Below are 23,216 nucleotides of genomic sequence, written 5' to 3' on the forward strand. Positions count from 1 at the left end.
CAGTTTGGCAGGAAACCACCTAACTGCCAACACTGCTGGTCTTTGTGCTAAGCTAAGCTAACCTCATCCTGCTCCTTTAACTCAGACAGGATGGAGGTTTGTTCAGGAAGTTTTTCCACAGAGAGAAGAAGGAAACTCTGAGTGTGTCTGCAGCTCTGTACACTGCTGTTCACACACACACACACACACACACACACACACTCTGCAGGTTGTGACTGATGTAGACTGTTTTCTGTCGCTGTGATACATCAGGTGAGAGGATGCAGAGAGACAGGTGAGGTGAAAAGGTCGACAACAGGTGACATGTTGAGCTTTTATGTCTGAAATGTAGGAATCAGTGGAAAGTAACTCAATACATGAACTCAAGTACTGTGATGATCAGCAGTTTGCTGAGTGTTTCCATTTTATTCTACTGCAGTAAAAGTCAGAGGGAGATCATCTACTAAAAGAAATCCAGACCTGTTGCACCAGGAGCTGAGGTTTACAGGTGAGCTGAGGTGTGCAGGTGAGCGTGAGTGTGAGGGCTGGAGCAGAAACCATGGCGCTGCCTCACACTCTGTGCTGACACATGAAGGACAGTGCGGCTGCAGACTGAGTTCTCTGCAGGACAGGTGGTCCCTTCAGGCTGAGACAGGTTCCCCTGGTCTGAACCTGTCCCTGTGTGAAGCTGCTGTGAGAACCAGCGTCATTAAAGTGGTTCAGGGTGAGACCAGGCTGCGGTTCTCCCCATCACCACCAGGTGTCACCAAACAGCAGGAACCAGTTCAAGGTGTCACTGAGTGTAGGAATAATGAACGCTGTGCTGCCTTCAGGCAACTGTGGGAAATGTCTGAACTACAACCTGGAAACGTTTCAACAGCTGAAGTGTTTCTTCAAATTAAAGCTGCAGGTTCAGGTATGAAAACTTTATTCTGAAGGTCATGTGACAGGAAGCAGTGTTAATGACAGGTACAGACCTGCAGACCACTGAGATGTCTGACGTCCTCACTGAAACCTCTCTGCTGTGTCCTCTGACTGTCCAGCCAATGAGAGAGGAGCTGATGAAAATGATGATGATGATGCTCTCACCTGTGTTAGTCTTCACTCCTCTTCATCTTCTGCAACAACCTCAGAAACAACACTCACAGATACACACTGACAGAGCTGCTGGTCACAACACAGACAACAACATGTTCCTCCTGAACAATAACATCTTCAGCTGAAGAACTTGAGTCAGAGTCAAACTAACCTTCAGAGTTTAAGTCACTTTACACTGAAATTCCCTCTTTGTGAAGCTCAGACTGTTGAGAGCAACACAAACAGGAAGTTTCTCCTGAACTGGACCTGAGGAGGAGAATCAGCTGATTCTGTGACACTGCTGAAGCCTCAGATGACCCTCAGCTCCACTTTATGACCTTTAGGTCCAGAGTCACTGATGAAGCTCCGTCACATCCAGACGATGGTGGACCGGACTCTGGAGCTGACCTCAGATCAGTTCAGACCGCAGCACTGAGAGTCTTCGTCCTCTTCATCCTCAGCTTCATACAGATTCCCTCACGGTCTGTTGAGAGAAGAAGAAGAACAGAGGAGATGAGTCAGAGTCAGACTCACTCCATCAGTCAGTGATGCAGCAGGAACCTCAGTCCTGATCAGACCAGATGTGCAGCAGCTGTGTGGCGTAGTTGCTTCCTCTCAGCTCTCATGTTAGCGTGTTGGAGTGAACACGGAGCTGGAAGCTCACAGACCTGCAAACGTTCAAACCTCTGGACAGATGTTAAAGGTCAGAGATGGTCCAATCACAGGCCTCAGCTGACACAGTGTAAAGCCCTGATTGGTTAAAGTTATTTCCTCTCAGTGACATCAGCTGTGTGACTGGAGGGAAACTGAAGATCAGAGCAGAAGCTGCTCCACAGCTGATCAGATCCTCATCTCTGGATCCCAGCGCTCACAGAAAAAACTCTGCCACCTGCTGGTTCTCCAGTGGAACAGCTGACGCCTGTGAGGAACCTTCATGTTGGTGTTGAGCAGCGAGGAGCTGCTGAGGTCGCGTTTGATCCTCTTCAAATAATTCAAACCTGGATGATGTATTTTCCTACACAGTTGTTTTATTCACCAAAGTGTTTCCATCGTTTTCAATCTGATGGTTTCAGGACTCGTCTTTTTATTTTGTCACCATGGGAACAACAGTCACCTGGAGTTTGAGCAGTTGCTCTGTAAATAAATAATTACTGTTGTTTTCACATGTAGAGCAGAGTTAATGCTGCAGCGGGCTCTTATTTTGTAAGGTCCAGATTTTAACAGGAAGCAGTTCCAGCAGAAACACTGGTCTGGTACAGACAGTTGCTGTTGGCAGAGTTACCATGGTGATCAGTGATGAAGACTGGCTCTGATTGGCTGAAGGTTAAAAACAAAACTGACCTTTGATTGTTTTCAAATTAAAACTAAGAATAATGAGAATAAATGCAAACTGTGTTTAACTGAATTTGACTCAACTACTGATCTAATCTACTGATTATTTATATTAGTCATATAATTAATAATTATAATAATAATTATATTGATCATGTCTGGACTCACCGAGCCTTCCTGCAGTTCCTCACAGCTGGGATCAGTCTCCGTCGTCCCTGATATGATGTGTTGTACTTTTCTAGGTCCAACTCATCCAGAACCTCCTCTGACATCTGCAGCATGTAGGCCAGAGCTGAGCAGTGGATCTCAGAGAGTTTCTTCTCTGATCTGGTCTTTGACTTCAGGAACTCTTGGATCTCCTGATGAACTGAGTGGTCATTCATCTCCATCAGACAGTGGAAGATGTTGATGCTTCTGTCAGGAGAGATATCGTCTCTGTTCATCTCCTTCAGGTTGTTGATGGCTCTCTGGATGGTTTCTGGACTGTTCTCTGTCTGACCCAGCAGACCTCCTAAGAGTTTCTCATTGGACTCCAGAGAGAGGCCATGAAGGAAGCGAACAAACAGGTCCAGGTGACCATTTTTACTTTGAAGGGATTTCTTCATGGCTGCCCTCAGGAAGACATCCAGAGATAAATCAACATGCTGTTTTCCCAGGAAGTTCTTCAGGACCTCTGTGTTCCTGTTGGTGTAACAGTGGAACATGTAGACTGCAGCCAGAAACTCCTGAATGCTCAGATGAACAAAGCAGTAGACTGTTTTCTGGAAGATCACACTCTCTCTTTTGAAGATCTCAGTACAGAGTCCTGAGTACACCGAGGCCTCTGTGACATCCAGACCACACTGCTCCAGGTCTTCTTGGTAGAACATGATGTTTCCTTTCTCCAGATGTTCAAACGCCAGCCTCCCCAGCTTCAGAAGAACTTCCCTGTCAGCCTCCATCAGCTCCTGTGGACTCGTCTCATGTCCCTCATCATACTTGAGCTTCTTCCTCTTTGTCTGAACCAGCAGGAAGTGTGAGAACAGGTCAGTCAGGGTCTGGGGCAGCTCTCCTCTCTGCTCTGTAGTCAACATGTGCTCCAGAACTGTAGCAGTGATCCAGCAGAATCTAATCTATAAAATCAATTCCGGGTTGTTGTTAAATTCTAGAAATGTTTCTTGAGAAACACAAAAGAACAGCTTTCATTTATATTAGAGGTGTTGAACAGTCTGATGACAGTGAACCTGTCAGTCCTGCAGCAGAGAGATGAGACGTTGGCTGCTGCTGTAGCTGCTTCTCTGGCCTGAAGGTGTTGTCCAGGATATTATTATTTTATTATTTTATTTAATTGTACTTAATTTAATTATTTAACTCTAGTTGATGAGTCAGGGCTGTTTATTTTATTTTATTTTATGGTTATTGACACCCAACTGTTATTTAGTTTTATTCTATCTTATCTTATTATCTAACTCATTTTTTTCTCTTTGTTCATCTTTTTTTATTTTTTTCAATCTCAATTGAAAAATGTCCACAACATGTGCTCACGAGAGATTCAAATGTAATAAATACAAATAGTAAAAAAATAAATAATAAATAAGTGTAACAGAAATGAGACGTTATAATGAAAAACAATATAAAAGGAAAATTGAATTAATGAACCTCAAAACAACAAACTGAGACTATTATTATCAAACTCTGGCTGATGACGCCTGGACGTGATGACGTTTCACCACTTCCGGTCTCCACCCGTTGGCAGCCATGATGGTGGGTTTACGGTTTCTCTCTCCTTCTGTCTGTGGTTGTTTGTTTGTTTGTTTGTTTGTATTTTTGTGTCTTTCTATTCGCGGGTCTTTGATGGCGGGTCGCGGCGAGCGGTTCCGGTGCTCCGGTGGCTGTGTGGTCGTTGTCGTGTTACGGTCGGTGTGTCGGTAAACTAACGGCTCTGTGCTCTCTCTGTCTCCGCAGCAGGAAGGGCTGGACGACGGACCCGACTTCCTCTCCGAGGAGGACCGGGGAGTGAGTGCTCACTGATTACCTGTCTGTGTTCACCTGTCTGTCTGGGTTCTGTTCGGCTAAAGCGGCTAGTTATCCTCAGCTCGGGGTTTGTAGCCTGGTTAGCCGTCTCTGCTAACGTTAGCTCCATGCTAACAGTGTGCTAGCCTCAGCCAGCTGTGGTTAAACTGGCTTCCCCGGCTGAGGGTCCAGAGACCCTGCCGCGGGCCGTTAGCCAACTGTTAACTAGCAGCTAACTAGCAGCTAACGAACCGCTGATTAACGTGATGTTAATGAGCTGGTTAAACATTAGACTGTCACATGACCGTCGACACACACACACACACACACACACACACACACTCTCTCTCTCTCTCTCTCTCTCTCTAACTGGATAATTCGCTTCAGTCCAGATAAAGTCAGTGAAAAAACGGAACAGAGTGAGAACTCTCCTCTGAAACCAGTCTGTGTTACTGGTCCCAGTTACAGTTAGTGGTTCATGTGGATCCTGCTCCAGTGGTAAAAAGTACTTTTACTTCTTTACTGTGCTGATGTACTTTACTGGAACGTTTCCACCACCTTCATCTGACGAGTGCAGCTACAAAACACATGTCCATTGTACCCTTTATTTAAAGGATGATAGCGCTGTTGTATCTAACAGTCTGAAGTAGTGAGTTATCATAGTTATCACAACCTCAGCTGACCCATGTTCTCTGTAACCTCCTCCAGTCTGAGCAGCTTTCAGCAACTTGATTCTAGATTTTTAAATGTATATAAAATTTGTGAATATTGAAATGAATTGCAAACAATGGAATTTAAACCTCAAAAACTCAGATATCCCTCAGTCTGGTCCAGTGGACGCTCCTCTGTTTAATCAGAGGGTGTGGTGCATTATGGGTTATGTGGTTTCTGTCCTCCCGCAGCCGCGGGCGGTGAACGTGGATCTGCAGACGGACGCCACGCTTCAGGTCGACATCTCCGACGCTCTGAGTGAGAGAGACAAGGTCAAGTTCACCGTCCACACCAAGGTACGAGAGAGACACAAAACAACGCACTGCACAACAGATGTTTGGTCGGATTTAAAACGGGTGTAGAGCTCCGAGCCACAGCTGACGATTATTGTCTTTGTTCATTGATCAAAATTTGTTTGTTGATAAATTGGTTTGTCTAGAAAAGTGCCTCTAACTCTTCAAAGCCCAAGATGAAGTTTTGACTCATTTTATTCATCAAAGAGTCAAAAGCTCAAAATCTTCAGTTCACAGTCAAAAAAGCATCAAATCATCTGAGCAGACGTGGACAAAATTCACAACTTCATCACTGGAGTCAGAGTTTAGACCCTCCTGACAGACTGTACAACCTGGAGAACAAACGGACTAGAACTGTAGAGACTGCAGACATAAGAACACAACTGAATCAACAGCAGGAGACGTTGTTGTTTTTCATTTAAACATTTTAACTAAAGAACCTGTGTTTGGTTCTAAAACTAAAGAACCTGTGTTTGGTTCTAAACCTTCAGACTCAGACCTCAGATCAGGTCCTGGTCTCTGCTGAAGAGTCTATCGTTCGGACACTGATAGGTTCCGTGTCCTAGCAGTGTATGGTCTGTCACATTTTTCAAAATAAAATAAAAATAATTCCTCTGACTAGATGCTGCTTCAGAGTAAGAGTTCGTGATTCTCCTCTAATTGAACTTCATGTAGAGGTTCTCCTGTAAACTGAGCTCACACTCTTCTCCACATTCTATGAGCGGGTCTGATCAGGTCACATGACTCTTGTTCCCACAGAGCACGCTCCCTAACTTTAAGCAGAACGAGTTCTCGGTGGTTCGACAGCACGAGGAGTTCATCTGGCTGCACGACTCGTTCGTGGAGAACGAAGACTATGCAGGATACATCGTAAGAAACACGCATCACGACACCGTCTCTGCTCTGTGACCTTCCACAGGCTGTGATGCCCATAAAATCAAATCTAACTTTATTCACTCAGCGAGATGACAATACAGAGCAGTGTAGGGCTGGTTTTTGACAGATCACTGGTTCCTTGTGTTTCAGGAAGCCGGGCGCTCTGCTCTGACTGTTCAGATATTTACTGTGTGATTAAGAGCTGTGGAACAAACAGACAAAACATCTTCAGATCTGAATCCTTCAGAAAGTTTCTCTGTTATCATTTGTCACTGACTGAAGTTTAAATAAAGGTTCAGTTCAGATCTGGGATCGGCTGCTAAATGAGTCCACATTAACAATAATGAAGTTAATTAAAGTTGACAACCTGAAGGTCCTACCTGAGAAAGATCTGACATATTGATTATTGATTGATGTTCACTGTTGTGACCTGGAGCTCCAGATCCAGAACTCTGAGTTCCACAGAGATCAGTGTGTCAGTGAACGTTTCCCAGTCTGAGTGTTGTTGTTGACGTTGTTGTAGATCCCCCCCGCCCCTCCCAGACCAGACTTCGATGCATCCAGAGAGAAGCTGCAAAAGCTGGGGGAGGGAGAAGGATCCATGACCAAGGAGGAGTTCACTAAGATGAAGCAGGAGCTGGAGGCGTGAGTCAGCACTAACTAACTAACTACTGACCCCCATCAGTTATGATCAGTTAGTCCGCTGTCCCACACTGACCGCCGTGTCTTCATTCAGAGAGTACCTGGCCATCTTCAAGAAGACCGTCGCCATGCACGAGGTCTTCCTGTGTCGTGTGGCGGCTCATCCTGTCCTCAGGAAAGACCTCAACTTCCACGTCTTCCTGGAGTACAACCAGGACGTGAGTAACACACACTCACACACACACACAGATCACACACCTGTGTAATTAAAAACATACTTTCACATCCGTATTTATGTCACTCAGCCATGACTCACTAAAAACTGCAGATGGAAATTCAAACTGTAGCCACAGTAAATTTCATCTGTGTCCAACGCCGGTGTCCGATGCTGCTGTGCAGATGTTCACAACCCTCTGCTGGCTGCTGCAGCTGGGTCAGATTTAATTCACAGAAGTTACGATATAGAAATAAAGAAGAAGAAATTCTCTTGCATTGAACTAAAGTAAAAAACTGTGGAGTCATCGAGGTTTAAGTCTGTGTCTGACCTCCTGCTTTGAGTCTGGTTTTCCACCCTGAGATTGATACAGGCCTGAAGCTCCTCACAGGAAAAGTGAGAGGTCTCACTCCTCCATTGTTTTTGTGTCTCTGACGGGAGGCCTCATGTTTTCTGGTCGTCTGTCTCATTCTCATGAACCTGATATCTCAGAAACATCTGGAGGGAGCCTCTTCAGATTTTATACAAACATTCACTTTGACTCAAAGAGGAACTGATTAAATTTTGGTGGTCAGGGGTCAAAGGTCACTGTGACCTCACAAAACAGTTTGTAACCCACAAATTCATTCACTAAGTATGACACAATTTAACTCAAATGTCAACAAGGTTAAATGAAGTGATTTTATATCCAGAAGGTCAAAGGTAAACTTCACTGTGACATCATAATGTTCTGCAAAAACACTTCTTGGTGAGTATTCAACGCTGTGACTCAGGAAACTGTGACCATGTTTCCTGTAACTTGTCTGATTGGTGGAGGAAACAACACGAGCAGGTAACTCTGGTCTCCAGAAACCCACTAACATTGGGCTTCAGTGTGGTCCAATCAGCATTCACAACTGGGTCACATGACTCTGCACTAGTCACAGGTATTTCTCAGCTCCAGCTCTGATTGGCTGTGATGTGAACACACTCACTCTTGTGTGTGAACATGAATCTTAGCTGCTGACACAGGATCTTCTTAATCTCTGGACCTCACCTGTCTGAAGTTTCACCTGAACAAACAAACATTTTGTAACATGTCTCGTCCTGTTGCGTCCTCTGTGGACCTGCTGCTGCTAAAGTCCAAGTTGTTGTTGTTCTGTGACCTTTGACCTCCCCTTTCTGACAGCTGAGTGTTCGAGGGAAGAACAAGAAGGAGAAACTGGAAGATTTCTTCAAGAACGTGGTGAAGTCTGCCGACGGCGTCCTGGTGGCCGGAGTCAAGGTGACAAACAAACAACTGAAGAGTTTTATCATCCGGTCTCTGCGTCTCTTTCTCAGGTTTCACTGACCTACGTTTTTCTGTCTCTGCCTCAGGATGTGGACGATTTCTTTGAGCACGAGAAGACGTTCCTGTTAGAATATCACAACAGAGTGAAAGACGCTTCGGCCAAATCTGACAGAATGATTCGCTCGCACAAAAGTAAGAACCAGGCCCAGTTTTATAACACAGGACATTCAAGTAAGCTTTTTGATGATAGCAGTGGTACAACAGCTGGAAGGTGTGTGTGTGTGTGTGTGTGCGTGTGTGCGTGCGTGCGTGCGTGCGTGCGTGCGTGCGTGCGTGCGTGCGTGCGTGCGTGCGCGCGCGCGCGCGTGCGTGTGCTGGGGGGATTACACGAAACCCTTCGTGTAATTAGTTGGATTTACTCAGAGGCTCAGTCTGGAGGAGAGAAATGTCCTTCGACAGTCAGTGAAATGGTTTTATTGATTCAGAGTTCATGTCTGTCTGTTCTGGGCGGAGGCAGCTTGCCACAGTGACAGATAACAATCAGCTGTGGTGAATAAAACACAATAATGTTTTATCGTGTCTCAATCAACTGATCTGTTGTTGATCTGTCTCTTCATTGGGAGATGAACTGAATCATGGGAGTTGTTTCAAACTCTGTAAGATCCTCTGCTGATTCATATTCAGTTTCACGTTTTCATATAAACTGGTCTGAAGCTCATCTACTCTGACGTCCTGGTTGAGAAACCTGGATCAGGCTTTGGCCCCACCCACCACCTGCTGGCTCCAGGTGTCCAGGTGAAAGAGCAGAGAGGATGAAGATGGTTAGAGGAGGAAACATCAGAGACTCAGCCTCATGTTGGAGCCTCAGTCAGACCCAGACTCAGATGAGGAGTCTGTTGAGACCAGAATCAGAGACTAGCAGACGGATCAGAACCGTTAGCATAGTTAGCATCTTTTATTTGTTTATGTTATTTGTTAGCTTGTAACTGGCAGTGGCTGACGCAGTGTTAGTGGTTGTGCTAATGCTAACTCTGGCTCTGTGTACTGACAAGGTTTCAGGTGTATTTAGCCCCGCCCCCTGTCCCCACAAGTAGACAGGATTGGTTCCTGAGGTTCTATGACGTATGAATCCCTGACTGTCTGAATCTGTTTTTGTGAGACTGTCATTGGTTCAAGGTGGAAACACTCAGTCATGGTGTCGACTGATTATTTCATCATCATGTGTTTTTATTATAAAACATCATGTGGACGTGAACCAGGTGAAACAGCTGATCTTCATCAGAGTCCGGGTGGAGGTGGTGGAGTTCAGTTCACTGGGATTTAACTCTGTGTGTGTGTGGGTGTGTGTGTGTGTGCGTGTGTGCGTGCGCGCAGATGCTGCAGATGACATCAACAGAATCGCCTCGTCTCTCTACACATTAGGAACACAGGACTCCACAGACCTCTGCAAGTACGAGCCGCAGCAGACGCTTCAACATGTTTGAACACACACCTGAATATTTCAAACAGCCAGTCTCAGTGTCACTGCTTCATCTTCCTGGAGTGACATCAGGGCCTCTCTTCTGTTTCAGATTCTTCCTGAAGGTGTCGGAGCTGTTTGAGAAAACCAGGGTATGTGTGCAGCTATGAAGCCCTGACTGACTCGTGTCATTCAGGCAGGGACACGTTTAAATGTGATGTCCTGTCAGAGAAGATGAATATGTGAATCTGTGGTTTTGTGTGCTGTAGAAATCAGCTCCTCATCCTGTTGTTCTCTCCACTCACTCTTCAGCTTCTGACTCTTGTTGTTTTGCAGAAAATAGAAGCTCGAGTTGCAGCAGATGAAGACCTGAAGCTCGCTGACCTCCTGAAGTATTACCTGAGAGAGTCTCAGGCTGCGAAGGTCGGTCTGCTCACAGCTGCAGCATCAGCCTCGAGTTATTCTGTTTAGCCTCAAGCTGTGTCCCAGCTCAGGGGCCACGTCCTTCAGAGGACCTGGTCCACGAAGGTGTGGCCCTTCATAGGCGTCATAGACCACGAAGGCTGAACTGAAATGAGATGGTCTGGTCTACGGAGGATTTTCAATATGTCTTACCAGCTGTTCCTGCCCTTGCCGTTACATCACAAAGTGCGGCTCCTGTTGCCTAGCAACCTTGACAACACATAACTTTTTTTGACATTAACTTGTTGTTTTCAGGTCTTTGGTTTTAACAGTTGTACTGTTACTGTTGAACTGAGCTGAAACACAACACTGACATTAACAGTTGATTCTCAGACTCTGTGTCTGCTGACATATTATTTTCATTACCGCTGTGCAATGAATCCTGGGATATGTTGGACCACGAAGGATCCACCTGTCGGACCCTTTGTTTCCAGGAAAAGGAGAACTCATCTGAAGGTCTTTAGATTCTGCCTCTGAAGGACAAGACCCTGAACTGAGACACAGCTTCAAACCAACACTGTGTTAGTCCGTCTCTCAACTCTTCCCCCCTCTGTCTGCGGTTCTCAGCTCATTGGTTCCTACTGAAGAGGACACTCAGACATATACTTTCATTGTCTTGTTTTATCAGACAGGAAATAGTGCATGTGTTAGGGACTATCTTCATTGGTGGATTAATCCACATTTGGTGCTTTAGTGAATATTTGGTGCAGTCAGAATGAAGTTGAATTATGATCTTGATTGAAGTTTATTTATGTTATTGATCAGTATCAGTAATATCTGTGATGATATGACGCTGCAGGACCTGTTGTACCGGAGGAGCCGGGCCCTGGTGGACTACGAGAATGCTAACAAGGCTCTGGATAAAGCTCGAGCCAAAAACAGAGACGTCCTGCAGGCCGAGACCAGCCAGCAGCTCTGCTGCCACAAGTTCGAGAAGATCTCTGAGTCCGCCAAGCAAGGTCTGATCCAGTCCCTGTTCCTCCACTCCTGATCCTATTCAGTTTGACTGCTGCCCCTGTTTCAGCTGAGTGTTCATGTTCCTGCAGACACAGGTTCTCTAAAGACGAGTAGCTATCAGTGTACGTTACAGCGTGCAGTGCTCTGTACGCCTTAAGTTTATATTCTGCTGTAGATCTGCTGTATGTGACAGAAACTGTAGTTAAACTGTAGTTAACTGAGGAAACAGTCACACAAGAGCTCACTGAAACAGCTGCAGTGATATTAGACCAGTTCACACCAGTTCAGACCTGTTAACTACGGTTCAGACCTGCATTAACATCCGTCTTATATGATCCAATCACGTGGGCAGCTCTTGTCCCAACACAGTTTCGTTATGAGCCAAAATATTTTAGATTCAAATGGATGAAACTTTATTTGACAGTGGAGCTGTGACTGGAGCAGTGACTCACTCTCAACCTTTCCTTCTGAATGCAGAGCTCATAGACTTTAAGACGAGACGAGTGGCGGCGTTCAGGAAGAACCTGGTGGAGCTGGCAGAGCTGGAGCTCAAACACGCCAAGGTACCAACAAACTGCAGAGACCCCAGCTCTTAGAGGAACAGGCCAACATTCAGTCACGTCAGTGTCAGGACTGACAGAGGTCCAGGACCTCTTTGTCCAAAGTCAGCTGTCTGCTTCATTTACATGTTTATGTTGTTGAATGAGCAGGTGTAGAAACAGGAGTGTGATTTGGAAACATTTATTAATCCTTAATTTAACCCTGGAAAGAACCAAACAACTTTATGTAACTGAATTAGTTTGAAACTGAACCTTAACTTTAAAGGTCTTTAATTAATGAGCAGATTAATGTGATATCAATGCTGACATTTGTTTATAATAAGATCGAAATTTTATCCATGTAAAGTGATGATATCTCATTACTCAGATGTAAAACCAGAATTTGGCTAAATTAATGCATGCTGGTCAGAACTTCACCAGAACATCACCATGTCACATGACGTTAAAACATCCCGGCAGCATGGTGGCTGCAGTTTCTCTCCTTCAGCTGCACTTTTTGAGTTTGGCATTAGAGCCGAGGCCCATTGTACAAAACAACTGAAGTTTTCTACTTAAGTAAGACACTTAAGGTTTAATTTCTCCTTAGCTGAGGGAGTTACATAAGGCTGTTACACAGAATCTCTTAAAAGTTTTCCTTAGTTAGGGTTAGGGTTATTTGCAGCAGTGAAAGAGATTTTACTGCAGTAAAATTCTACTGTTTCCATGGAGACCGTTGATTTGTGATACCTGTTGTCACTCTTATGAAGGAGTCGCTGCTACCTCATCTCTCTGAGCTGTGGAAAGTAGAGAGATCCAACTGTAGACATCTGACCTCAGGTCAGATCTGTGCTGTAGACCCAGGTCCATGGTTCAGGTCTCTCCTGGTCTGAGACACTCGTCTGCTCAGGTTCTTCATTTATCATAAACTCATCATGTTGAGCTCAGAGTCAGAGGAACCTTTAGTTTTTCCCTCAGTTTGCTCATTCAGGTCTTTAAATACTTAAGTGAAGATTTTAAGGAATCTTTAGGGGAAGACTTCAGGGTGTTTTGTGCAAACATTTTAATTCTAAGGAAACCTGAACTCAGACTTCTTAACATCTAAACATCTCTTCAGACTCCACCCCTCCAGTCGACAGCTGTTCATCAAGTCAGTCAAAGTCAAAAACAAATGCCTCTATCGTCATGTAATTCACCTGTACACCTGTGTCTGTGACTCCGCCCCCTCTCACCTGCAGGGGAACCTCCAGCTGCTGCAGAGCTGTCTGGGCATCCTCAAAGGTAACACTTAACTGTACAACACCGCCTACTTCCAACTGGACATGCCCCTCGTCACAGCCCCGCCCCTTCTCAGCTGGACACGCCCAATGCAGGGCGGAGCCTGGACTAATGGACGGACGACACCGAGGACTCTGGACCAGAGAGAGAGAGAGAGAACAGGGTTAACAGTGACAGGAAGTCTGTTGTCTTCATCACTAACCAGACACCGTCCTCTTCATCTTCCTCACCCTCCTCTTCCTCCTCATCCTCATTCTCTCCCTCTCTCTTCAGCAGCACCTGTACTGGTTCTTCTGGTCTGACGTCAGACCTGCGGCACCTGTACTGGTCCTACTGGTCCGGCGGAACCAGCTGGGTCAGTGTGGGGACGTTCAGGTTGCTGTTTTAGAAGACCAGTCTCTAGAGTCTGGCTCCAGTCCGGTTCTGGTGTATCACTGAGTAAATCCTTGACCTGGTACCAAACCTAAAACCGCGTCAGTACAAGTCCAGACATGACACCCAGCACAGATCAGATACACCAGGTCAGTATCAGGACAGAAACACTCATGAACGTCCCTCAGAGGAGACTGGCCACATCCCAGTCTGCTGCTTCAGGAGGAACTGGTCCCAGTTTGTGTTACCTGGTCTCCATCCTGCAGGAACCTCCATCTTACCAAGACAGTTCTGTCTTTTATTGGCTCATGAAAGTCTTTTCTTAAAATAAGCAACAGAACTTCAGCCTGTTTGTGGAAAGAGACACTGGAGACCTGGTCTCATCATTTGACTCAGTGTCTCATAATAACATGAGAAGATGTTTAATTCTGAGACAGGTCATCAGTTTGTTTCTGACTGACTCTGAGGCAGTGTGTGTGTTTTAATCCTGCTCCAGATGTTTTCTCTGGTGAATGAAGTGAAATCAACTTGTAAACAGACTCAGCTCATGGTCCATTTAGTAGCTGTTACATGGTCTTCATCAGCAGGTGGAGGTGTAGATTTACACATCTGCCCTTTTTTTCTGAGGCACCTTAAGGAAAAAATTCCAGCAGAAAAATTGAAAAACGAAGAAATGTAGAAACAGGTTGATTTGTGACTTGTTTTAAGAAACTCTCGAGTGGACTTGGTAAGGTGGAGATTTTTTACAGTGCAGATGATCCGCTCTGTCGTCTCTCCTGTTTAGATTCTGTTGCTGCTTCAGCTGTCCTGTCACTCTCTCTTCATCTTCTTCCTCTTCAGTTCCCCGTCATCTTATTTTGGCGGTGCGTGTATGTGTGTGTGTGTGTCGGGGGTGGGGTTGTTTTATTGTGTCGGTGAACTTCCTGTGCTGCTGCTGTGTGACGGCGTTTTGAGTCCAGCTCTGGGTTCCCGTTCTTATTAAAATGTAATGTCACTAAGTAAAAAAAAAAGCCTTGTACATGTTTGTATTAGTTAACTAATGAACGCTAATCATCATCATCATCATCATCATCATCATCATCATCATCATCATCACTATCACTAACTGTAGCTTCTTCTAATTTCCTGAGTCAGATGTTTTTGTCATTCCAGTTGATGGTGGAGCTTCAGTCTGTTTGCCTTAACGTCGATCAGTCGCTCCGTTTGATTTATTGTAAAGAAAAAGTTTAAAAACCACAGAATGAAAACTGTTTTTGTTCCCGTTCTTTTTTTAAAGTGCACTGTATATGAATGTTTTTTCACTCTTATGTGACCAAAGCTTCCATTACTGATTCAAGATGGAGACGTGATGAAACAGAAATAAAGTGACAAGAAGAATAAAAAATTATGACATTCACAACATTTTAGTTGTTTAAACTTCAGCAGGTCTGTAATCCACCCTGGTCATACTGAGACTGAATAAAACTTTACGGACACTTTTCTTAAATCTTCTGTGTGAACACTTTACTGGGACTGTCAGGCAGAAAGAAGCACTCTGATTGGACAGCGAGGTCAGAGGTCAGAAAGCAGTGCTTTCAGTGCCTGCAGGTTTCACGTCATCTTCATGAAGGCCCTGTCAGGAAGTCTTTAGTGTCTTATACAGTTAGAAACAAGTTTCCATAATCATAACCCACAACACGGACGTGGACTTATCTTCTTATGGACATTAAAACATATCCATAAGAAGATATATTTATGGTTTTCAGAACCAAATCAGAATTTCCCCAAGGGATCAATAAGTATTCTATCAATCAATCAAAAACCATCTCAATGTAGTTTCACATCTCCTCTCAGGCTTCTCTCTGGAGCTCTAGTAACAACAGGTCAGTCAGCCAAAGATTGGAATCTCAGTCTTACCTATAAACTTCATTATTTAATATAAAAGATTCTGATGCTGTTGCATTATTTTAAATTAGTGTCAGTATGTCCACGAAAACTATGTCTGCGTCCACATATCTGTAAGAAATAACATTTACTGTGGAGATTTGAACTGAGATGAGATCAATTTAAAACAATAATAACAATTGTAGTATATCACGTTTCTTTTCTTCTGTGACGTCATTGCAGCGTCACTCCGCAGCAGCAGGCGGCAGCAAAGGAAAGACTTCTTCTGTGGTGTAAATTACTACAGCGGTTCAGACTCAAACAAAAACATGATATCCTTTTTTTCAACAGTAAAAACTACCTTTTGATTTGATTCTTGTGCCAAACTGATCAGGTTGAGTAGTCGGAGGTCTCTGTCGTCACCTGTCAGGTGTGTGTGTCCTGCAGCCTCATCTGACCCCTTTAAGAAATAATCACTTTAACCTCTACAGACGATGATCAGGGCAAAAGGAGAAAATAAATAAAAACTGAGGATTGAGGTTAATATCACAGTTGAACCATAATCCTCGTTTGTAATATTAAAAGTGTTGATTGGCTGTTTCCGCATTTGTCGGTAGTCGGGCTTTAATTGTGAAGGACGTAACCGGAAGCTCATGAGTGCGGGCTCTTACTGTGACAGTGTGATGAGGCGCAGGAGCAGCGGGCTGAAAGCGGTTCACAGGACTCACAGTTTGTGTTAAAATGAGCTCTATCGGGACCGGGGTGAGTGTCTGAGAGTCTCTCTGAGCTCAAGCTTCCTGTTGACGTCTCTCGGGACGTTTCTGTGTCTGATTTTAATCCAGTTGACTGAAGAATTATCTACTTTTTTACTGAAAATCTCTCATTCATTACATGTAGCTGCGTGTTAGCGCGTTAGCTTGCTGAGTCACAGCGAGGCCCGCTAGCAGAAGCTAACCTGAAATCGAAAGTACACATTCATAGTTTTTAGGACAGTTTATGTGTAGTTTACAGTGTACGTGTTAAAACGGAAATGATTAGATCAAGATCCAGCTGCAGTGTCATTGAATAATTTATCTGTGAAGTTACATAAATCTGTGATGTTATCGTGTGAAGAGAGTCTGTGCTAACGGCTAGCTCCGGTACATGCCAAACTCCCTTTAGAATACACCAGATTTACACCGCCGTGTGAAGTTAGCTCCATGGAGAAGTTACTGTCAGACTCTCTGCAGACTCTTTAAGTGTTCTGGATCAATCGGGATCATCTTTAATATAACTTACATAATTATTTCAGATAAATTGAATCGTTCAGGTGTGCATCAGTCATCTTGTGCTGGTTTCAGTAGAATAATACGGTAGGGTTGGAAGATACGGCAAAAATATCACGAAAAAAATGTTCATATCAGTCGATATCAATAAACATCGTGATAAATCTGAAATCATTACTGGTTCAAAGTTTCAAGGCTGAGTTAAAGTTGTAGAAAGATGGTGAATTTCCACACATCTGAAGAACATTCAGAACAGCTGTGATAAAACCTAACTTAACTAAATCTAAAACATGACTTACACAATGCATCCCTCTGTTCCTACGCTGTGGTTGTCAGTTCATGATTCATGTCCGTGTACCCTGTCTAAGCGTGGAAATTAATTTTATAGAGCATTTATTTATCAGTAGGTGCAATGCTGTCAAGGGGAATTATATTGTGATAATCATCATTGTGTTGTCCAGACCTCTGATATTTGGGTAAATGTTCTTTAAACTTTGGTGAAGGTAGAATGAGGATTCAAATGAATTGGAAGGAATCACAGCATCTTTATTTCACCAGATTATCCACAGTGTCAGTGCTGCTTTCAAGTTATTAATTAGCTGTGTGTGTGTGTGTGTGTGTGTGTGTGTGTGTGTGTGTGTGTCCTGCAGTATGATCTGTCGGCCTCCACCTTCTCTCCAGATGGCCGAGTGTTTCAGGTGGAGTATGCGATGAAGGCCGTAGAGAACAGCAGGTCAGGGTCTCTACCTCATGTCACACAGACCAACAGCAGGGTTCACCAAACCAAGTCTCACTGTGAATCTTCTGTGTGTGTGTGTGTGTGTGTGTGTGTGTTCAGCACGGCCATCGGTATCCGCTGTAAAGACGGTGTCGTGTTCGGGGTGGAGAAGCTTGTTCTGTCCAAACTCTATGAGGAGGGCTCCAACAAACGCATCTTCAACATCGACAAACATGTCGGCATGGTAACCACACACACACACACACACACACACTCTGACTCAGACAGACAGGAGGTGAAAGAAGCTCGGAGTGAACAGATTCAGTTGTTGACCAGAATGAAATGTGACAGGTGAAGATGTGTGTGAACAGAAGCACCTGACATCTGCTGAGTTCGTCCAGTCTGTACGAACAGTCAGTTCGTGTGAACAAGACACAGATGTGTGGACAGGTTGTTGGTCAGTGCTCTGTTGTGTTGTGGCAGCCTCGTCGTCAGTCGCAGTCAGGTAGTGGTCATATATTCAGACGCGTCCAGGTGACGCGGGCCAGGCTGACTGCTGTCTCAGTTCAGAGAGCTTTTATTTCCACTTCTAAAACTCCTGTTTATCTCTTTCTGCTGTATTTGGTTCCTTGATTTTACAGCATCTGTTTCCCCTCTGTTCACCTCATTGTCTCCTGCTCCCTCCCTCCGGATCCAGATCAGTCTTTTATACTTTTTCTGCAGATGTTGTGACAGTTGAACGTCTCTCTCTCTCTCCAGGCTGTAGCCGGCCTGTTGGCTGATGCTCGCTCGCTCGCTGAAGTCGCCAGAGAAGAAGCCTCCAACTTCAGGTCAAACTACGGACACGACATTCCCCTGAAGGTAAACACAGGTCTCAGATCAGCCACTTACTCCTGTTGTTGGATTCATCCAGCTCATGTGATGGTCAGAGCCAATCAGTGATCAGATCCAGCCTGAGGGGGTGGTTCCCATCAGGGATAAAAGACCTCAGTCACTTTCGAGGACAGAGGGAGTAGAATTAACAGAATGGAACGCACCCCCTGTGTAATGCTAAGCTAACAGTGTTTCCTGTTGTTGCAGCACCTGTCAGACAGAGTGGCCATGTACGTGCACGCCTACACGCTCTACAGCGCCGTGAGGCCGTTCGGCTGCAGGTGAGTCTGAAGGCTTCACGTCATTTCTCACATCAGCTGATCGAACAGAGAAAAACCAACTGAGAAACTGTTAGAGGCTGTCACCAAGCTGCGTGTGTGTGTGTGTGGATGAGGCATCAGACGTGGGAGTGAGGCAGGAATGTTTCAGGTGGTCGTTGAACCTAAAGGCTGCAGGTCTGAAGCTCAGTCTCCTGATCAATGCCGTTGATCAGCAGGGAGGGATGATGAGAGTCACAAAGGTTTCGCTCACTGGACTGAACTCCTGTGATGTCACTTCCTCTTGGCTATCTGACCAATCCCTGAGCTGAAGACCCACCCCCACACCCACACCCCCACCCCCACAGTGACTGTAACACTGGTTTCCAACACTGTGCCACTTGACTGACACACTAAACCCTGTGTCTGCTGAGCCCAGTCGAACTGGTCCAGAGTCTCGGTTCTAAAGTCCACCAGAAACCAAGGATCTGGATCTGGATCTGGATCAGAGTGTTGTCGTTCTCATATGTACGCAGATATTTTGTAAAACAAAGTTCATCTGGACAGAATTTTCTCCACATGTTCTCTTCATGTTCTCCACCTGTTCTCCGTCACGTTCTCCACCTGTTCCCCACATGTTCTCTATCATGTTCTCGTCACGTTCTCCATCATGTTACCCACATTTTCTCTGTCACGCTCTTGTCACGTTTTCTACATGTTCTCCACATGTTCTTATCATGTGCTTGTCATGTTCTCCACACGTTCTCGTCATGTTCTCTACGTGTGATAATGGTCTCTGATGTGAGATCAAAGCAGCGAGGGGATGAAAAGAATAGTAAGAATACTAATGTAGTTCAGATTTGTTCTCCACACGTTCTCGTCATGCTTTGACAGGATGTGTTAACAAGCTCTTCTTCTGTGGTTGAATGCAGGCTCAGCTCCAGTTTGTCTCGTTCCAGTGAAACGTTCTGTGTCTCGTTTTCTTGTCTTTGCTGAAACAGTTTTGGTGCAGTTGGAAGGAAACGTTCTCTCGCAGTTAGAGAACCTGCTGAAACACGTCAGAACTCTTCAGCCTGTTAACTTCACCATCAGGTCAGAGTGTGTCCTCTGACAGTCTGTGTATTGTTGTTGTGTCTCTGCAGCTTCATCCTGGGCTCGTACGACAAAGACGACGGTCCTCAGCTCTACATGGTCGACCCGTCAGGCATCTCATACGTGAGTGTCCCACCCCCCACCCCCCAACATGAGCTTCATCAGAATAAATCTTTATTATTAGATTGTTGTAAAAGTTTTGATGTCAGGGCCTCTGCTGTACAGTCTGAGTCCCCGTCAGACTCCGTCCCACGTCGTGTGTGTGTGTGTGTCTCCAGGGTTACTGGGGCTGTGCCATCGGAAAAGCAAAACAAGCCGCAAAGACAGAGATTGAGAAATTGCAGGTGAGTGTTGATGCAGCTTCAGCATCGATGCCTCAGCTGAATCATTTCAGACCAAACACCTGCTCTCGTGTCAGATTGTGTTTCCTGTCTGAACTGAATCTGTTTAGACAGAACAAAACAGAAGACGTTCTCCCGGACAAACGACCGATACACTGATCTCAACACGTCAAAGTTAGAACTGGAACAAGAACATTTATCTGCAATGATTCTACGTTATCTTTTGATCATTTTACACCAAATATTCACTGGCTCCAGAGTTTGCTGCTTGTTTTCATAGATGGAATCATTTAGGGTTCAGACTGATGGATGAATGAGTTAAGTCGTCACTGTGTGAAGAGTAATGAGAGGTTCACGGCTGGATGAGATGAGCTCTTCACTTCAACCAGAAATAAATCCAGATGAATCTAAAGAAATCATCTTTATGAGGTATTTTTTCTGAGGATGATGATGTTTATATATGTGAGACAGTGAAGGTGGAGAGAGACGGTACAGTCAGACATGCAGCACAGGGCCAGCTGTAAGCACTCAGCCTTAATGTTACCTGTTCTACCAGGTGAGCTCCATGATCTCATCCAGAAACACACAGCTGTCCCACTACAACATGTCACTGGACCCCTGCCGACACGTCAGTAGTCTTAGACACAAGGACCGGCCCAGCACTGTCCACAGACCGTCTGTCGTTCATCACGCTGGAGGCTGAATGTTGGGAAACAGGGAGATGAACAGTATGAAAATTGAATATCACCGTAGTTATCAGTTTTATCACAGTGTTGTTAAAATGAGCTGAAAATGTTCAAAAAGTAATAAAAGACAACCTGAAGTCATGTCACCAGGTGAATGTCTGCATTTAAACACATCAGAGTCACAGGTGAGGACCAGGACCAGTCACAGCACTGGTCCCCTGCCTGCCCACTCTGAGAGCAACGCATTATTATGATGATGATGATGATTATGATGAGGATTATTTCAGACACAGACACTGTAGACACACCTGTCACCTGTCCAGCACGGTGCCTTACACCAGAAACACTGACAGACTGACTCACAATCACTGAGCGAAGCGTCTCCTGCTTCCATGTGTGTGATCTGTGATGTCATGTGATGACATCACTCCGAACAGAAAGGAAAACTTGTCGTAAAGGAGTCGTCGCCTTTTTTAGCGTTTTAAAAACTAACTTTGGTGTGACGAGGTTTTCGAGGCTGAAAAGTCTCCACAACTCCTCCATGTTTTACTGACACGTAACAAACCCTCGTCTCCTGCCGCCATGTGTCTGGGAGACTGGTGCTCACGCTACAGAACCTAGTGTGAGTGACCTTGTTTCCTTTGACGTCACTTCTCCCATGTGATGTCATCAGACCTGTGTCTGCACTGAAGTGATGTTAGTATTTTACTGTCGTTTGGATTTAACCCCACAGACTGACTTCCTGTAGTCAGTGAATCATCAAAAACTTGGTTCCTCGTCACGGCGAGGACGACTTCCTGTTTCCTGTTCAGTAACTGTCTGTGTTTGTCTTCAGATGAAGGAGATGACGTGCAGGGAGCTCGTCAAAGAGGTCGCCAAAATGTGAGTCAGCATTATTCAAACTGAACTTTATTGACACGGAGCAGCAGCTCAGTTCATCAGCAGTTGGATCTGTTGATCTTGTTTCCTGTTTCTGCTGAGGATGGTTCGGCAGCTTGGTTCTGCTGTACTTTGATGTCCTTCACTATTTCCAGTCTGTTTAAGGAGGAAACTCTGTGAACACTGAGGCTAACAGACGCTTTAACACTGAGCTGCAGGGATGATGTGTTTATAGACCAGCCCTGAACATAGGATCACTCAGTTTCCCTCCACAAACAGACAATAAAATTAAACTGACATCAACAGTTGACGATCCTGACGCGTTGTGTTCAGCAGGATCATCTTCACTGAAGAAACTTTGGAAGGTGGAATATGTCAGTTTTTCTGTTGTCACCAAAGTAAAAGTCCGTCTGTCTCTGCACCTGTTTGATTTTACCAGAATCTACATTGTTCACGACGAGGTGAAGGACAAGGCCTTTGAGTTGGAGCTCAGCTGGGTCGGAGAAAGTAAGAACCAATCAGTGCCCTGCTTTTCTTCCTCTCTCACTGATCTGTTTGTAGTCCAACTGTTAATACGTGTTTCATTCATATTTCAAATCTCTGCTCTGGTGAAATTTGTCACATCAAGTTAAATCTGTCGGCACACTGATACAGGAACCTGCACAGGTGAACAAAGATTTTTGGTTGCCACGGTGACACCTCTGACTCTCCTCTTCTCCCCCTCAGTCACTAACGGACGACACGAACTCGTACCTAAAGACGTCAGAGAGGAAGCAGAGAAATACGCCAAGGTGAGTCCGACACACCTGTCAGAGCCCAGCATCAGGTCCTCACAGGCGTCTGTGTCAGCACCAATGCCACACACACGTTCAGGGACCGCCTCCAGGCTGTGGGTTCAAGGATCCTGTTCATACTGAGAACCAGAGGGGAAGTCCTCAGGGTGTCTGTCTGTCCCCCTCGGGTCTGGTGGACATGGTCTCTGTGACACCTGAAGGAAACCTCTTCAAACTCGGCACAAATGTCTGATTGGACCCAAGGATGAACTGATTAGATTTTGGTGGTCAAAGGTCAAAGTCACTGAGACCTCACAAAACACTTTTTATGCAGTGCTCAAGACTTCACACAGCAATTATGTTTTCACACAAATGTTTCATATTCTATATGACTCTGGATAAACAGGATGGGACTGAGTGGAGGAGGGGATTCTAGTTTTTCTTTAGGATCAATGCAGCACCATCACTGATCCAGTCGAGTACACACACACACACACACACACACACACACACACACACACACACACACACAGCATCAGTTGACTGAATCTTGTGTTTTTCTTTCAGGACTCTCTTGAGGAGGAGGATGACTCTGATGAAGACAACATGTAAACACCCCCCCCCCCCCCCCCCCCCCCCAGCTCATCTGATTCTTTTTTATGTTTTATAGTTGATGAACATTCATGTTGCTCAGTTATATTTTTGGTTTGAACTTCAGGGTTGAAAATAAAATTTGAAAAACTGAAGACGAGTTGTTTTTCCTTCTGTCTGACTGACACACAGACGCTGTGTGTGTGTGTGTGTGTGTGTGTGTGTGTGTGTGTGTGTGTGTGTGTGTGTAACAGGTTATATACAGTGAACCACAGCTACAGATTCTTTTCATTGTCAATTTATCAAAAAGATTCATTGATTTGCCTTGAAAATATCCGAAAGTTGCTTGTTATAATTTCCCACAGCAGCAGGAAATGTTTGTCCCAACATATTCAGTTAATTTATGTGAAAAACATCAAATCACCTTA

General features: G+C 44.9%; 3 protein-coding genes across 4 annotated transcripts; 2 read left to right on the top strand and 1 right to left on the bottom strand.

Annotated features, from left to right (window-relative positions):
- Positions 1 to 196: 196 nt before the first annotated feature.
- LOC139633149 (protein NLRC3-like) lies at positions 197 to 3,598 on the bottom strand. The gene is made up of 2 exons (XM_071498638.1): positions 2,557 to 3,598; positions 197 to 1,540 (listed from the first exon to the last, which is right to left on the bottom strand). Exons 1-2 carry the CDS (start codon positions 3,459 to 3,461, stop codon positions 1,534 to 1,536), a joined length of 912 nt encoding a protein of 303 aa, XP_071354739.1. The 5' UTR covers positions 3,462 to 3,598; the 3' UTR covers positions 197 to 1,533.
- Positions 3,599 to 4,033: 435 nt separating this feature from the next.
- snx6 (sorting nexin 6) lies at positions 4,034 to 14,936 on the top strand. 2 transcript variants are annotated; one of them, XM_071498626.1, is made up of 14 exons: positions 4,034 to 4,131; positions 4,333 to 4,383; positions 5,283 to 5,387; positions 6,144 to 6,254; positions 6,784 to 6,905; positions 6,997 to 7,120; positions 8,285 to 8,380; positions 8,473 to 8,578; positions 9,761 to 9,836; positions 9,958 to 9,997; positions 10,182 to 10,268; positions 11,107 to 11,266; positions 11,742 to 11,827; positions 13,039 to 14,936. In XM_071498626.1, the coding sequence occupies exons 1-14, from the start codon at positions 4,126 to 4,128 to the stop codon at positions 13,090 to 13,092; spliced, it is 1,224 nt and encodes a 407-aa protein (XP_071354727.1). In that variant the 5' UTR covers positions 4,034 to 4,125; the 3' UTR covers positions 13,093 to 14,936. The 2 variants fall into 2 exon arrangements, with proteins under 2 accessions (XP_071354727.1, XP_071354728.1); XM_071498627.1 differs by having other exon boundaries at positions 4,039 to 4,131; positions 4,336 to 4,383.
- Positions 14,937 to 15,917: 981 nt separating this feature from the next.
- Positions 15,918 to 22,943, top strand: psma3 (proteasome 20S subunit alpha 3). Its single transcript, XM_071498645.1, has 11 exons — positions 15,918 to 16,075; positions 17,229 to 17,311; positions 17,417 to 17,540; positions 18,056 to 18,157; positions 18,377 to 18,450; positions 19,569 to 19,641; positions 19,797 to 19,862; positions 21,381 to 21,427; positions 21,864 to 21,931; positions 22,151 to 22,215; positions 22,765 to 22,943. The coding sequence occupies exons 1-11, from the start codon at positions 16,055 to 16,057 to the stop codon at positions 22,807 to 22,809; spliced, it is 768 nt and encodes a 255-aa protein (XP_071354746.1). The 5' UTR covers positions 15,918 to 16,054; the 3' UTR covers positions 22,810 to 22,943.
- The last annotated feature ends 273 nt before the right edge of the window (positions 22,944 to 23,216 follow it).

Source organism: Trachinotus anak, unplaced genomic scaffold (assembly GCF_046630095.1).
Source record: "Trachinotus anak isolate AG129_WGS33_773 ecotype Australia unplaced genomic scaffold, CSIRO_AGI_Tana_v1 ptg000015l, whole genome shotgun sequence".
Classification (NCBI taxonomy): domain Eukaryota; kingdom Metazoa; phylum Chordata; class Actinopteri; order Carangiformes; family Carangidae; genus Trachinotus; species Trachinotus anak.